Here is a 17,042-nt window from a genome sequence, read left to right on the forward strand (position 1 = left end):
GTAGGAAAGTTATTTATAATGAAAAATTAATTTTTGTACCGCGTCTCCAAAGGACTAACTAGATTTCAATTTCTTGCCTTTTGCACCGCTTACCACAGGTTGCGAGGGACTTTGAAGACAAGTGGAACATGCCACATTGCCTGGGTGCGATAAACGGAAAACACACAAATGTTGAGTGTCCGGCAAACTCTGGAAGCAGAGACTGAAACTACGAAAATTTGCTCAGCAAGTCGATACTCGCATTGAGTGACGCCAACTACAGGTACGTTTAATCAATCGTACCATCTCGCTTATTAACAGTTTGAGCAAGAAGCCTAGTTTATAGAAATGTTGTTTTGTTTGTTCTTCTAAGCTTTAACTAACCAGTATGACCACAATTGAATACTGTTTGGTGTTACTTTGATGCCAAATGGTGTCCCCGGCATTTCTCACTGATATAGTTATGCACAATGCTTCTTCGCTATTTTTTTGCACTTCAGTATCCAAGGTGGTGAGAATTGAAGCTATGTGAAATCGTGCATTAAATAAAAAATTCTGTGCAAGTTATCTGATAGTTGTTCAGCCTTTGTGGGGCAATTCTTTCACCAAATGCGGGTCCAGATTTGAAATCTTCGAAGAGAGCTGTCTTGGAAAAAAATAGCATAATTTTTTATAGAAAATAATTTTTGAGGTAAAGATGTATTGTTTATCCCTGAATAATAAGAATAAAATTAATAAAGAAACTTAGAATAAGAATAGTATATGCACTGGAATGAATATGATTTACAGAGGCAATCAGTTTTCGTGAGTTTCAAGACAGGAAATGTGCAGCCAAGGCGGCAGCATTTGTACATATCAGTGCCCACCTGTGAGCAGCTGTAGTCGCAACCCTGTGTGCAATAAATCAACGAGTGTCAAGAAGTCAACCTTTGAGAGGTTATACGCCAGATAGACATCAGTATCTGCGAGAATGCAGCAAATGGGAACAGCCCGTGAGACAAAACTGAAGCTAAAATAGAGGGATAATAATGGTACAGCAATATGACCTTTATTCTACCACTTTTCTGCATACACTATTATTCATTTCAATTCATTTATTGTGCAAAGTACCCAGGAACAGTTAGAAACCTTGGTAACGGATCCTGCATACTACATCATTGTTTGTCAATTTTGTACAATTTAGTTTTTCTTATACTGATGAATGACAGATCTCTTACGTATCAATGATATGTTTCTGCATACTTGTTTTCATTCTAGCTTCCTGTATGCTGAAATCGGCCACCATGGAAGTGAATCAGATGGTGGCATCTTTAGCAGGAGCAACCTACAAACGAAAATTATTGACGGCACTCTTGGTGTTCTTGCATGCGCAAGTCTTGGAATGATAGGCGACATTCCTTATTTTTTCATCGGCGATGAAGCCTTCCCTTTGAAGACGTACATGATGAGGCCATATTAAAAAAAAGTGAGTGGTGATGTTGTCAACACAATGCATACAAGTTTTGTAGCCATGACCAGCATTAGTTTACGTAACTGTAATGGTTTGCTGCCTTGCAATATTCACAATTTGCAGTGCAGATCATAAAATGTCTTCTTTGAGACATGTAGCTGGCACATCCTTATTTAGCTGATATATATAACATTGATGGCACTAAGAGACTTCCAAAATATGTTGACATGTAGTGGCCCTTTCACTACATATGTAGGCACTCTATAGCATAACATATAGTTTGAGTTCTCAAGTGAGATTGTGCATGCTGCCACGTTAAATGGGAGACCTTTGCATCACGGGAGACCTTTGCATCAGAGAAAGTTGTAAGGAAGCAAAACACAATACACTGAACGGTGATTTGCATTCTTTGTAAATGGATCTTGAAAACGAGATCCTGAAACATTTGAGCCAATACGTAGCATTTCAGTGCAATGCTACTAAAATGTTAGAATAAAAGTGCAGGTCATTGTAGCTCTGAAATCCTGCTATCTTGGTGAGTCTGCTCTATTCTAAAACACCTGTTTTCCTACAGTTCTTCACCCTCTTCTGTTAGGGAGCTCATCTACTGCAACAGCACAAGCCTGCAGTGCAGACAGCAGTGTAATCACACAATTTGAGGGGTTGCAGCAGAAAAGAATATTTAATTACAGGTTAAGCAGGGCTCGCAGAGTTGTAGAAAATGCCTTCGGTATATTAACACAGAGATGGCGGATCCTTCGCCGGCCTTTTAAGGCGAAGGAAGACAACATCAGGAGGATAGTGTCCGCATGTGTAGTACTGCACAACTTCCTTTTGAAGGAATCACCAGACTCAAAAGCCATGTACTGTCCACCGGGTACCACCGACACTGAGGACTGGCAAGGCAACCTGATTGATGGGAACTGGAGGGCTGACAGTGCCGACAATGGAGCTCTGGTCACCTTGCACGGCACAGGTTGCCACTCGACCAGGTAATGTGGGCATAGCTATGAAACTACTGTTGCACGCACATGCACAGATGCAGCGCACATATTTAAAGCAAAGTTTCTTTTGCCTAGCCTGCTACAATTTCATGTTGGTCAGTTTGTATGTCTGTCTATCAGTATTGTGCCATGTGTTTGCACTGACACGCAAACGTATGTGTACACACTCTGGTATTAATTTACATTGCTTGTTGATCTTCAGTATACTGCAATGAAACACCTCCAATCCACGTACTTCAACAATGTATTTAAAAGCACTACATACAGTGTGGTATACTTACTATGCGTTACGTGTAGTGCATGAGTACTAAATATAATGTTGTAGCTTCCCCATTCTTGTGCCACAAAGTATGTGCTGCTGTCGCACAGTCTGTGTAAAACATTGATGTGTTTTCATGTGCCACATTTTTGCCTGCCTGCTCCTCTCTTCACAATTCCTCTCCTCAAGATCACTGGTCTGACGTCTCACAGTATGAATTCGCTTCCACTCCTGTTTGCATATTGACCTAGGTTGTGCAGTGCACAAACTTTGCATGGTACGGTGCTGCTCATAAATATGATGTGGTAATAATGAGGAAAGTGTGAGGAATCAACATTGCATGAGGTTACACATCACATTGGACTAAAGTTAAGAAGTTCGCATAGAACAAAGTCATAGTATTTAAGCACATCACAAATTCTTTACTTCACAAAGATTCCAAGGTGCAGTAAAGCTCTTGTTTGGCCTGGTTGGTGCATTCTTGGACATGTAACAGGTCAGCAGAAAAAAAACAAGGAACTTGAAAGAAACATGCACAGGACAGGCTTTGCACCTGTTATGAAGCCGAACAATATTGTGAAGCTACATGAATATTACAGAGCTACGTTGACGCACTGCGTCACGCTAAACACTCCTTTTATCACAATAATCTACCAAACCTATTAATCAATAAGCAGAGGCAATTTTGGAGTTATAAACAATAGCGATACGTGCACTATTAAGATAACTAACGAATCGAACGAAATTATTAATGATTCCGATTGCGCCAATGTTTAATTCGGCCTTTGCTTCTGTGTTCACAAACGAATCTAATGCGCCTCCCGTTTTGTCATCACTTAGTATAAACTCGTTAATGCCAGCCATTGCTTTCAATGTAGACGGTATTTGTGCGATCATTGACAAAATCAAGTGTTCATCATCTTCCAGCATAGACAAAATTAACTCAAAAACTTAAAAAAACACTAAGCTTATTTCTGCAGCATATTTGTCTTTGATATTTGCCCAGTCTCTTTCTTCAGGTTTCATTCCAGATGACTGGAAAATTTGGAAGGTCATTCCAGTCCACAAATCAGGTAATAGAAACTCGCCTCTTAACTACCACCCATCTCCCTAACAAGCGTCCCCTGCAAAATCATGGAACATGTCATCTACCCTCTTATCATGAATTTTCTTGACTTGAATCACGAGAGTCCGAGAGTGACCGGGCTGCCTGCCTCGTTTTCCGCCTGCTTTTCCCGCTCGGCGAGGAGGTTTTCGACGCTTTCCGCTTTACGCCTGCCCACTTTGCCCGCCCCGCCTTCGGTGTGAATACGCCTTTAAGCTGCTACACTTCACAAGTTACTCTGAATATCAAAGGTGAGGCTGCCAACCTCCAAGCTGTTCGCATGTTATGATATCAAGAAGCACAAACGAGGCACTGAATGAAGTTATTAGTGAAACAGTTAGGTTCTAACAAACCATTATGCTATGAAATGTGCTCACCAAGTGTGACATCTGTTGGTATCCTCCTCTTTCGCACTAATTTTTATGGTAGTAATCCTCATACCTGTTGTGACATTGCTGTCCAAAGCTGAGACCAATATTGCCAAAAGTTAATCACAGCTTTGATTTATCACCTAGCCTGTGCTCGCACTTTCTGCAGTGTTCCAGCCGGTCTGGCGTGTCAAATTGAAAGAGGAGGCATAATAGGCTTTTAACCAATTCCAATGAACTCCCTGAATGTATTACACGCTTAGTTTCAATAGGGTCACAGTAGAAAACAAGGTGGATCCAAATGTGCACATGATTGTATAACAAGAAAAAAATTTATCATGCCTCTGAATCTGACAATTACAAATACCTTTACTATGACATTTACTTTTACAGAACAGCAATATATTTATGCTTCCTGTACATTGTCGTCATTTTAAGGCAGTTCTTTATCACAATGGGTCAAAACTTCTATCCACCCGGTGATCCACTACATCTGATATTCTGCATTTCTTGAACTACACCATAACCATCACCAAGATGGTGTCTAACACCTAGACTAACAACTTTCACCTGTTCATCCTGCAAGACATGCAAGACTCCGACACAATGAGAACATGTCACATGGCAGCTTTGTGACTAGCTTAGCATACAAAATAATTTTACCTTTGAATTATTTTTCATAATTAAACCAGTGCAGAGAACACTTTTTTCACTATGTTTCAATGACAGTGGCAATGATGCTAGCGCTATCAGTAGGCTCTTAACAATGCAGCAAATGCAATTTGAGTTTTGTATCCGATTGTAATGCACAGGCACTATTTTAACTTGCTTTCTTGAAGAAAAGGAGCACTATACACCTTTTTTTTTATGGCGAGAAGGAAACTAATCTCCAACCCAGCCCACTGAATGTCACTGCATACATTGCAGAGCTGCTTTCCTCCTATCTAGCTTGCACAATCTGCCATTGAGGCAATTGCACTACCTTGTGTGGACAGGACGTCAAGCATTTCAGAACCAGTCTAGCTAATTTTCAGCACACAGTTTGCTATGTCAGGTGAACAGTTTGCAGTCACGGGCTGCACAAAGAACTACTGGAAGCGAAAAAGCTGGGAGACTAATCTGTGCGGGCATCGTAACCAGCCTCAGTGGCTGTGCAGCTGTGGCTTATTTAGCCTGCATCATTTCTCCACACGAAAATGTCACCAGCGCCCTTGGTTCGCCCCCGTAGAGAAAAAGAATCATGCTTACAGAATGCGTGACATGGCATCGACAAGCCCATCGCATGCCGCGATGCTTGGCGATTTGTTAAAAAATAAAAACATTTATAAAAAGCCTACATAGCCACATTCCATTAATGCCCATGCATATAGTCAAGTGGGTTTGATAGGAGAATTTTTCAGCACCGTTTGTGCAGACAACGAGTGAAGCATGTGCACTATTCTTTTTTTCCTTTTCTGGCAATTGTAATCAGGGGTGCGGGTTATACGCGGTGTTGAGTTATAAGCTGAAAAATATTATAAAGTAGGTAAAGCTTCCAAGCTTTTAAACTGCCAAGCTGCTAAGCTAGCACTGTGTCAGATGTTTCCAGTGTTCCAGAAAGTTTAAGAGAACCGGCTAATTTGCCAGCATGCAATCACCGTGCCGGCACCCAACTTGATTGTCAAGGCCAACTCCTACACCATCCTTAGAAATTATCAAAATTGCTTGCAATGACTTCAGCAGACAGTGAAGCTGCTGCCACAGAGTTGGTGCCCATTCCAGTAGCGTATCATGTATAAGCGCCTTTCAGACAACATGAAATTTCATCAGAATGTACTATGTCAACATCACAATAGCTCACCTGACAGAATGCAGAAGCCACATCGCAGTGCTAACTGCTAGCAAGCACGAACAAGCCAAAATTACAGACTTTTGGAAGTTCATTCTGTGCCACTAGACCACATGTTTTGTGGTTTGTAACAAATTTCTGCGACAACAAAATTATTTATGCCTTGTCAATTTTGTTGTGGCAGGTTTTCGACTGTATAAGACCTCACTGTAGACAGTTGCACATGAGGGCAGGTGTGAAACAATGAACATGACTCACCTTGACTTCCTTTGCTTGCCCAAGTCGTACAGGTTCAGATATACCGACCTGAAGCTGTGCCACGTGAAAGGATGAGTAGAGGCCTATTACTTCGACGAGACCATCATCATACCTGAAGAAGTAAGCATTTACTTCATATGAGGGGTCACAATGTTCAAATAAGTGTGCCCTTGCCAATGCACAAAGCTTCATTTTATGCATGTTATGTGATGCCTAAAGCACCAAATGCATTCCAGCTTGTTTTAACCCCACAAGGCACAACATATCATTTTTGATATGCTGAATTTGATGCCCAAAAATTCTGATTTAAACACTGTAAACCCCATGTAGAGCACATATTAGCATTTTTGAATGCTGAAGGGTGTTTTGTTCAGAAAATCAATTACTATATAATTACTGTAGTAATTAATTTTTTCATGAACTATAATTTCCCTCTTTTGTTCATATCAAATACAGTCACGAACTTCGATATAACGAATCACGCAGGACCACTGAAAATCGTTTTTTTATTTTGAAATATTGTTGCAATGAAAGGCTTGCGGTTATAAGCTATTGAACAAACCTAGGAATGAAGAATGACGTACCTTGGCAGGAGACGCGTGTGCAGACAAGCATACTCTCAAAGCATAGGTACTCTCAAATAAAATGTTTCACTCACTTCAAAGCTGCTTTATTTGCAGAAATCGGCAATTTTCTTCTGGCGCATGCAGCTTGCACGACCAATCAGGAATGCGTCTACATCTTCCACTTTGCACAATACCTCATCGGGTACGTCATTACACCGAGCTATGAAAGTGCGGACTTTGTCCATGTGCACTAAAACATCATTGTTCGACGCGATCTCATCTTCCGTGTTCGGTGACCCACAGTCATCTTCCTTCGGGTCGTCATCGTCACTGGAGACATCGCAATCGCAGTTAACGATCTCTTTGGTTGTCAGGTTCACCGCTGTTAGTGCTGCGCTGTCGCTCTCCACGTAGTTGTCAAAGGAAGAGACGGCGAGCAGCAGTTCCGCAACCTCGGTCCACAGGTCTTCTGAGTTGTCGTCGGTCACCTCCAGGTCATCTTCAAGCTGCACAGCCGCTTTGACAAGCCCAGCGTTTCGCCAGCAGTTGCTAATGATGGACGCCTTCAAGTTCCACCAAGCTCCTGTGAGCATTTCTGCTGCCTGACGAATGTTGATTGCAGTCAGCTGCTTTAGGCAGAGGTTGATAATCAACCGCTGCACAAGGCACTTACAAAATTCTACTTTCCCACTCTTAATAATGCCCTGGTCTAGGGGCTGCAGCAAGGACATGTTGCTTGGCGGCAGAAACTCCAAGCGAACGTGCATCAAGCGAACATTCACAATGTGAGAAGAGCAGTCGTAGACAACCAGTAGAATCCTTCGGTCGTCCCTCTTCATTTGGTCATTGAGTTTGATGAGCCACTCGGAAAAGAGCTCTCTAGTCATCCAGGCTCGTTTGTTGGCATGGTAGTCGTACGGTAACGACATGACGTTCTTCCTGCAGCGAGGCTTCCCGTACGTGCCGATGATGAGCAGTTAAGTTTTCTTCGTGCCTGTTGCATTGCAACAGAGCAGGATTGTCATGCGAAGATGTGATTTCTTCCCTCCTTTGCACTGCTGCCCTTTGAAGTGCACATCGTCCGGTCTGGCCGGAGCTGATAAAAACATGCGGTCTCATCCATGTTGAAAATATTGCCTTCAGAGTACGATTCAGCCACCTCTAGCAAACAATCATTGTGCCAGGAATCCACGCCTTCTCTGTCAGCAGCATTTTTCTCGCCCAAGACTACCTGCCAAGTTATTCCGTTCCTTTCGCGGAAACGAAAAAGCCAACCTGCACTGGCATCGAACCCAGTTATTTCAAGTGCATCGGCAAATTCACTGTCTTTTTCTTGGAGCATTGGGCCAGACACGGGAACGTTTTGCAGTCTGGCATGTTTGAATTACGCGAGAACAGCTTGGTCCACATTTTGAAGTTTCCCAGTCACAGCCGTTTCCTCGTAGGAGCGAACTGTGATTCCCAGTGAAGCTTGACAATCTTGTCTCGGCCTTTCAATGTGGTTGCGACGGTCGATGGGGCAATGCCACGCTGTCTGCACATGTCGATTTGCTTTTGCTCTGCGTCGATTTCGTGCAATACGTCCAATTTGTCCTGCAGCGAAAACTGCTTTCGCTTCTTGTTGGCCCCATCGCTAGCTGCATTCATCGTTGGATCTCGCGCGAATATCACCAAACCTTTGTCGTGAAGTTCTTGGTGAAGCTTGAGGAGAAGCAGTTGGCACTCGACATGGTGATGATGGTAGCTACTGCACTCGCAGTTTATGTTTCACCTGAGAGTTGCGGCGCTGTTACTTTTAGCCGAATTTGTAATACTGATGTTGTTCGGTTATAAAGGGGAAAATAAACTATGTGCGTTATTCTGAAATGTGCACTGTATCAAAATTCGTAGTTCTGAAATATTTTTACATTGAAGATATCTGCAGTCTGGCAGGAATTTTCTTAATATTTATAAATTTGAGAAATTCGTTAATGTGGGATTAGCAGTAACGAGATTTGACTGTATACTCTCCATGGCCAGAAACAAATGTTAAAAACTTATAATTTTCTGTGATCTGAAATGGTGTACAGGCTTTGTAAGGTCAATTAACCACACTGGTGCAAGACAATTTTGTTAAAACTTTGCATTCGTGAAATATTGAAATTAAATTATGGGGTTTAACGTGCCAAAACCGCTTTCTGATTATGAGGCACGCCGTAGTGGAGGACTCTGGAGATTTCAACCACCTGGGGTTCTTTAACGTGCACCTAAATCTAAGTACACGGGTGTTTTCGAATTCGCCCCCATCGAAATGCGGCCGCCATGACCGGGATTCGTGAAATATGACACACCATTATAATTCAAAGGTTAATGACATTTTGCATTATACAACTGTCACACTGCAAAGCAGACAGATTTTCTGGACCTTGTAAGTTGCAGATAGCTGCTTTTAGTCCAGGAAATCTTCTGCCCTTATGAAAATGGATCATTCTTTTCAGTTTTCTTCAATAAGAAGATCCCATGCACTGTGAAAATTGTCTTACGCGAAGCAATGTTTGGTCCCCCACTTGTGCTAAGGTTCTTGTTATATATAGGCTTAATAGTAAAAATTATAATTTCAATATAATCTCGAAGTGCTAACTGCAGACGTCTGACTGGAAAGAAGAGTGGTAAATGTGATAAATAAGCGTACACTCCTAGAAGGCCCTCCCACAGCTGTCCCTTCATGGCGACAGGAAGTTGTCCACAAATATAGCAAGCACAGGGCCTGTGCATACCTCTGAGGCTGAGCCAGCTGACCTCCTGCACCCATGTGCCATGGTCGTACACCTGCACCCCAGCAAGGGATGTTGAGCACGGTGATAGCCTCCAGATGCTCCAGATTTTTGGGCTCTCCATCCAGCCAAAGGCGCACCTTGCGCGGAAGGTCCCGGCACTTTTTTTCAAGCAAGTCACGGGTGCCATACGTGATGTACAGGAACTGCATGTACAAATTTGCACATTTGTATGCAGGACAAACTGTTTCAGTACAGCTCTCATTTTTTATGCCCACTAAGTGCCTACAGCCTACAGGCCACATCTTCTTACAAAGATTAATATAGTGGCTGAACAAAGGATGCCTCCCTGGGACCAACGAGAGGCATCACTTGTTTGATTCCCGCTGCTCATTTCAAGACCTCATCTTCTTGTGAACCTCAATCTTCTTTTAATAACTTCTTGCAGAGGTTATAACCACAGTATTGCATATCACTACGCTAAAGGGTGTGGCAACCTTTACTAAAGAGAAACAGAATTACCTGGGAGAATGTGGTAGCATAGGTGCTGACTACGGGGGAGGGCAAGGGGGGGGGACGGTGCTACGGGGCCCAAGCCTCCTCCAAAGCTTCCCGGAGGAAGCAGAGCACTCCGTCCCCCCCCCCCCCCCCCCAGCGATGCCGAAGCCTACCTCTTCCTTCACCCTCCCCCACTTGAAGTGTTATTACCGCAGTTCTGTTACATCATTTGAGGTTTCTTTCGAGTTGCCTCTACCTATTCACTCAAAATTTTATTGTGGCTAAACGCTGACCGCATCATTGTTGGCGGTGAAGTGCAAGCCTTTTCATTCATACTTTCGCCTTATATGACGAGAAATGCATTAGAAGCACCAGTGGCATCTACTCCATCCATATTTATTCCCTTCAACATGTTTTTTTTTTTGTAATTCCCACTGCGAACACCATGCACAGACCCAATATTTTAAGCATGAAATGCTTTTACCTCCCATTGTCGACAACCTTTAAAAGACTTCGAGCCAAAATCCAGAGCCATTATCCAGGCACTAAAGACAAGAATGAAGTGAGAACAAAACGGGAACATCTGGGCATTGTTGCGAGAACAAAATGAGATAATCTGGGCACAGTCATAAATAAATAAAATGCGGTCTCTGGCACCCAACCCTTTGTCCAGGACCCCATTACATACACAGATTACTGCCCAAACAAGTTACAAAAATATTGCTTCCAATTTCTTCCTAATGTTTGTTCACAATATCACTCAAACTGTAACTTCTAGTACACTGAAGTTTAATTTGTCCTCTCCAATAGCAACATTCAAAAGGCAGACAGATACAGAGCACTTGATTGTCATCTTTAACACTAAAACAGGGTTGCCTGTGCACTTTTCAACACCAGCGGTCTGTGAGTTCCGTGGCACAGGCTTTGCGCCCCCTCGAGAGATGGTACCACACTGCGTGGCCAAGCAAGCAGCATCCGGCGTACCGTGGATGGTTGTTTGGCCAATACGAGACTTGCAATGAGGTTCAGTTCAAAACAGGCTCATTTCGGCTCAGTAACCTTTCAGGCCTGTGTCACGTTGTGGCCGCATAATACACTTCTACATCTTTCTTCATTTCTATGAGGTCGCCGTCACAAATGCTTAAGCCGAGCAAATGCAGCCCAATGAAAGGAGAGATAGGAAGCGTTTTCCAGAAACGAATTGCTTAGCAGAAGAATACACCAGAGCAGAAGACTGCTCAACTGTGCTGACAGACAAGAATATGCGGCCATTCACGAAGGTGACAGCACCACCATGGACCATGGCCACCTACATAAGGCCACACATTTGCAGCAAACCACTTCGATGCGACAAAAATAAAAAGTAGCAACAGACGCTGAGTGTGCTGCACTGTTGGAAAAGAAAAGCAGTTATAGGCGGCAGCACTACAGGCAGCAAAAGATGCCATCCGGCAGCAACTCTTTCCTGTCACTGTTTGCGACAGAGAACAATTACGCCCATATGGACCAGTACGCAATATGGTGTGGTGTGGTGGCGTGGGGCGTGCCGTTGCAAACATGCACTATACCCATTTTAATATTGTGGCTAGTATCGTCTCCAACCAATCTGCTTTGCCTATAACCATTTCATGCTTACATCTACTCTCGATTATGGGCGAGCCAGGTTTATATAAATATACAGCAGAAGCCTGTTAATTCACAACTTAATTCAAATTTTTTTTCTCTGACTTTCATTAGTTCGAATTTTGTACAATTTGAATTTTTGTAGCATCGCCAAAGAAGATGAATTAATGAGCTTTTACTGTATACACAGGACAAAGTTTATTATGTTTTTAAAGAGAAGAAGGTAGCCCAAAAACAATTATTTCTAACGGTATGGATAGCCTATGCCTAAAGAATTAAAATGCTGATGTATGTTCACCTCGCTTCCAATTGCTTTGCGTGGTTTTTTCGCCTGAGAAAAGGCCTGGAGACTTCAGTGACCCCTTCGGCAGAGTCTTTGGATGCCAGCGCGGCTGAGCACATATGTAGCCCACACACACTGTTCTGAGGTACGACGCCCGTGTAGAACCGTGAAAATTCGAAGCTTTCGAAGTGCTTACATCAACATTGATGCCTGATGCTGTTGCCTGATGTTTTCTACACTGCACAGCACAGACGTTCTCCTTTGGCATTCATCTGCCTAGGCATCTGGTGGTCTCACCAACACAACACTTTCATGAGAGCGCAATGCTTGGCGCAATGAATATGCTGATGCTCAAGTGTATAGCGGGGTGTGCGAATACCAAATAGTAGATTTCGAATTGAATATCAGATCGAATGAAGAAAAAAAACCCAAATAGCAAATTGAATATAGAATATCACCAAATTTTTCAAAAATTCTAATGCTTACAAATTTTGGGCAAGAAACTATGGTGCTGCACATGTTTGGGAGTCTCGTGGCATTGCATAACAAAGAAGCAAGCTAGTATCAGTAACTTAAGTACATAGAAATCAATTTATCCAGTATGACCTGCTCTTGTTAAAGGAAACATTAAATTAGTGTGCCAGCATTGATTACAGCTAGAAAATTTTTTTATCAATAAACTTATATTGAAAAGAATCAAATGCTTTTTCTCCTCCTGCAACTAATAAATCAGTTACATTCCGTTGTACTGAATACCAAAGACGTTCTCAGTTTAATAGTTGGCCAGTGTTTTGCAGCAATCATTTATCAATTGCATAGAAAGTTTTGCTTTCCAGTTTTTCCTCGGAACGACAAAAAGGCTATGCCAACTTTATGGCAGGTGGGTTATCCCAAGGCCAATCTGCGCGACAGACGAAAGGACCAGCCATAACATGACTCGCGTCCCCGCTCCGCGTGTAGCCGGTGCCGACAGTAAAGAACAGGTGCCGTCCACTCCGCTTCATTGTCAGGTTCAGTGTGATTTGCCATCTGTTAAAGATTAGAAATCTGGAGGGGCACGGCAAGATTGCGCGATGCCCACCAGCCCCTTCCCCTTCCTCACTTTCTTCACCAGTTGTCTGCGCAAATTCATGCAATTGGGTCATGACATTTTCGCACCCGCTACGTAAATCCAACGCTACCCTTGTGACGGGTTGCTCAAAGCTATAAAAAGACACCCATGAGCATTCGCGAGCGGCATCAGGAACAAGAGGCCGCAGTAGGGTGTGTCGTAAAAATGGCAGCCATCAAGAACTTTGTTGCCACATTGTGCATTCACTTTCGCTTGCGAGGCGATTTGTCAGCTTTCTTGAGTGTCGCACAGCTGCTGTGAACAGATCTGCATCGATTCAGCACCAAACCGTAACTTTAATCACCCACGCCCAATGAAGCAGTGCTTTAGGCCAATATGATAATGGGCCACAAGCCGTCCTGGAGTGCTTCTTGCCACTAATATGTTCGCACGGGTGGCTCATCGGTGATCGGTCCCGAGATCACACGTACAGGTTACATTGACGGCTTAAAACGGCATGGAGTTCTTCGGCGTGGAGTTCGTTGGCAGATATCCAACACATCCTGCATGCCTTTCAGCAGCTAACCATCCCAATCTTCGAACTTAACGAAATATGCACAGCTTTTGTTGCCGTTCCCTCTTTCCGCACCGCGTTATCATATTGATCGGCCCTGTCGACCCGAACGTGTCTTGTACCAACAGAACGCAGCGCTGTTGTGCGCGATTCCTGCAACGGGTTGACATCAAGGAGCGCTAGCATTCACGAAGTCCACTACTGCAGCAGACCGGCTGGCCCAGCCGCAGCTCGCTCTGCTCTTCTTTTGCACTGGAAACAAAGCGAAACACTAGCTTGCATGGCATCAAGGACAAGGGGCTCCACGGCACATGCAACATGTGGCACTGCACAGGTCTCTACATCGAATACAGTCGAACCCACTTATTACCAGTTTTAACAATATATCGGTTAGAACAATGAGAAGCTGCTGCACTGTCGTCTTTTGTATGTTTTCTATGGCGAAATAGCCCACATACTACAACACCTCCATGCCGCATTATCTGTTATAACGATGAAGTCTGGCTGTTGGGTGTCCGAGCCGAAAGGTATTGAAATGCGAAATCCTTCAAAAGAAAAAAGGAAAACGAGAAATTCGAGCCGCTGCATGATGGGTCGCTGTTCCAACAGCCGCCGCACGCTCATTTTCCAGCCACCTCTGCACAGCTCTCTCCCGTCGCCCTTCCACCCCTCCGAACACAAATGGGTTGCACCCATAGCCCTATGCCGCCCCACCTTCTCAAACACAAATGGAGCGTGCCAACTGTGCCATAAGCAGATTCCTTGCAAGTTTCTCACTGTCTCGTCATTCAGCGCAGTTCTGCAAACAGCTTAATCGCTTGCATTAGTCTTTGTTGGCTGCGTCGGAGTCATTCCTGGCCACGCGTCTTGTCACCTTCGCTTGACTCGCCGCCAAAACGGAATGTGGCTGATCCGCTCACTGAACATTGGCAATGCACAATGTTGCCGGTGAAAACAAAGCGCACAGCTATAGGTTTGGAAACTAAGTGCTTCTAACCGATGAGACGATTGTCGTGAATGTGCTTGCATCAGATAGCGATGGCAGCGACAACGTGGTAGGACAGGCTGCCACAACGATGTCCTCAGAGGAAGCCCTGCAGATGATTCAGTCCCACCAGGGCTTAGTTTTTGCAAGGAACCTTCCGCTGCACTACGTGGAGCTCTTGGATGCCTTGGAGAAGGATGTCAGCAAGCGTTGCGTAAGGCACGCATGGCTGACGAACATTGGCTTTTCTCATGCAAGCCAGCAAGAAGTATGTGGTGAGATGCTCGTGGCGATCTCTCCTCAGCATTTCTTCTGGGTTTCTCAAGCTGACAGGCTGCCGCAACAGCCTTCTCGCAATATTTAAAAGGCCCCTTTTGGGGCAACCAAGGCGATGCCTCGGCAGTGCTCACATATCGCTTGCCACCCGTGACACCTCTTTGCAGCTGTTATAGCAGTGCCATTCTTTAACGTCGACAGCCGCGACTTGTTACACACGATCGGAGGTAGCAGTTAAACAAGTTAATACAATCAGCAGCCACGCAGCGGAAGGTGGTGGGGAGCGGCACTGGCCTCCCCGCTGTGACGGTTGGCATGTAACACCCTGGGCAGAAGGATGCTCGAAAGACCCAGCTCAACCGAAACGGAAGATGGATTCCTAATTTGCTGTGGTTGTCTCGTGTGGATGCCGATCTGGCAGGCGCCCCGCAGTGATGACAGGCCTCGTTGTGTGTGCGACCAAGGGGAGAACCCTTTCCACGAACTGTCTAACTCCAAGGGGGAACGCTTTCTGTGAACCAACGTCACCTAGAAGAAAAGATCAGCCGCCTACGACGGTCCCTGACCCGCGTGTCGCCGCCAATGGAGGGAAGTACGTGCAAACATCACATGGGACAGGGATCAGCAGCCCATCCACTACTACACTCAGTGCCTGTCACATGACGTTGAAGTGAGCAAGATCCCGTTTACGGTTTTAGGGGGCCTATTTGAGGGGCCCCGCAATGTACTTTTAACTTCATCTTTCTCTTCATCTTATCCTTCACCAACATATTGAATAAACAGTGCACATTTCGCACTAGAAATCGTCTGGTCCTTGCCTGGTCGCCATGGTCTACCGGACGCCTGCAGCCCGCCGATAGCGCCACACTACCCAATTGTAACGTCAGTCAAGCTTCGAGAAACAGGCATTGCAACACCGCCTATATAGTTTTTTCACATAAGCTCTGCCATCCCCCTATTTTGATCTTTTCATGCAACCTGTTTATAACAATTATCGGTTATAACAATGGAATTTTCGCGGCACTTAAATATTGTTATAAGTGGGTCCAAGTGTATATAGAATATTCGAAAAATCTAATAGCATATATTCAATTCGCGAACCAAATTATTCGAACGTTTGTTATTCAGTTCAACTCAGTGATATTCCAGGTTAAGTATTCTGTAAGATTCCACCTGGTGGACATGTCCATTTCGTCTGCTGTTGAAGTTCTTATTGGCAGGGCTGCGCTCTGCGTCCGCAGCAACCAAGCACCACAGCCAATCAGCACTTCAGCAGCAGACGAAATGGATATGTCCACGAAGTGGGCTCTTACAGAATACATCCCCAGTATTCATACACCTCTAGTATATAGTGTCACAAGTTAGCATACTGCATGATGCATGCATTGTGTACAGTGAGCACGAGAGATACCAGACTTCCATGTGAGCATGTTGCTTGGCGTGAGTTAACGAGCGATGCGTTCGGCTTGAGTAGTTTTGTATGGGTTGTGTGTGCTGTGTGCACTGTGTTTGAGAGACGCCAGACTTCCATGTGAGTGCATCGCTTGGCATGAGTGATGTGTTCTTGCATGAACTTCTTGTACTATACGTTGTGTACACAATGCTTGAGATGCGCCAGAAAACCACCAAGTAAACCTGGTAGAGTATCTAAAGAAAGCTTTGCTATAAAGCCTCTTAGTGCATATTTTAGACAGCATGTACTATGGTGTCGCATTTCTATTTTTGTTCATAGTAGCACAAGAGATGCAAATTTATACTTACTAGTTGGAGCTTAGCTATTCCGCGTTACTGCCAGGTACATAATAACAAGGTCGTACTGTACAGTTTAACCTCGTTGATACAATCCCATTTTTTATGATGTCCCAGCACCAACGTTCACAATCAAGCACACAGGAAATGACCCAATGCAGTAACGCTTCTCTTTTATTGGTTGATGCGTTCCTGGAAAATACATTTCTTGGCACTAACATTCAGTACATTGCCAAACTACGATCGCACAACACATTTTCCTACCACTGGATCACATGTAAACAAGAACGCACATGCGATCACGAACTGTAGTCACCTCCCCCCCCCCCCCCCCAGAAGCTTCCTCGCAGTACTCACCTGCCTGTGTCACGTGAAAATACCGGCCCGCACCCAATTTCCTATTCAATTACCAGCAAATCACCTCCAGGGTCTG

General features: G+C 44.2%; 1 protein-coding gene across 3 annotated transcripts in view; it reads right to left on the reverse strand.

The window, feature by feature from the left end:
• Positions 1 to 17,042, reverse strand: part of Dgkepsilon (diacylglycerol kinase epsilon) — a 52,993-nt gene that overhangs the window by 8,263 nt on the left and 27,688 nt on the right. For all 3 annotated transcript variants that reach the window (XM_075681826.1, XM_075681827.1, XM_075681825.1), the window contains 2 exons: positions 9,574 to 9,776; positions 6,252 to 6,363 (listed from right to left, as the gene is read on the reverse strand). In XM_075681826.1, coding sequence (XP_075537941.1) covers positions 6,252 to 6,363; positions 9,574 to 9,776 — 315 coding nt within the window. The remainder of the gene's footprint in view (positions 1 to 6,251; positions 6,364 to 9,573; positions 9,777 to 17,042) is intronic.

Source organism: Dermacentor variabilis, chromosome 2 (assembly GCF_050947875.1).
Source record: "Dermacentor variabilis isolate Ectoservices chromosome 2, ASM5094787v1, whole genome shotgun sequence".
Classification (NCBI taxonomy): domain Eukaryota; kingdom Metazoa; phylum Arthropoda; class Arachnida; order Ixodida; family Ixodidae; genus Dermacentor; species Dermacentor variabilis.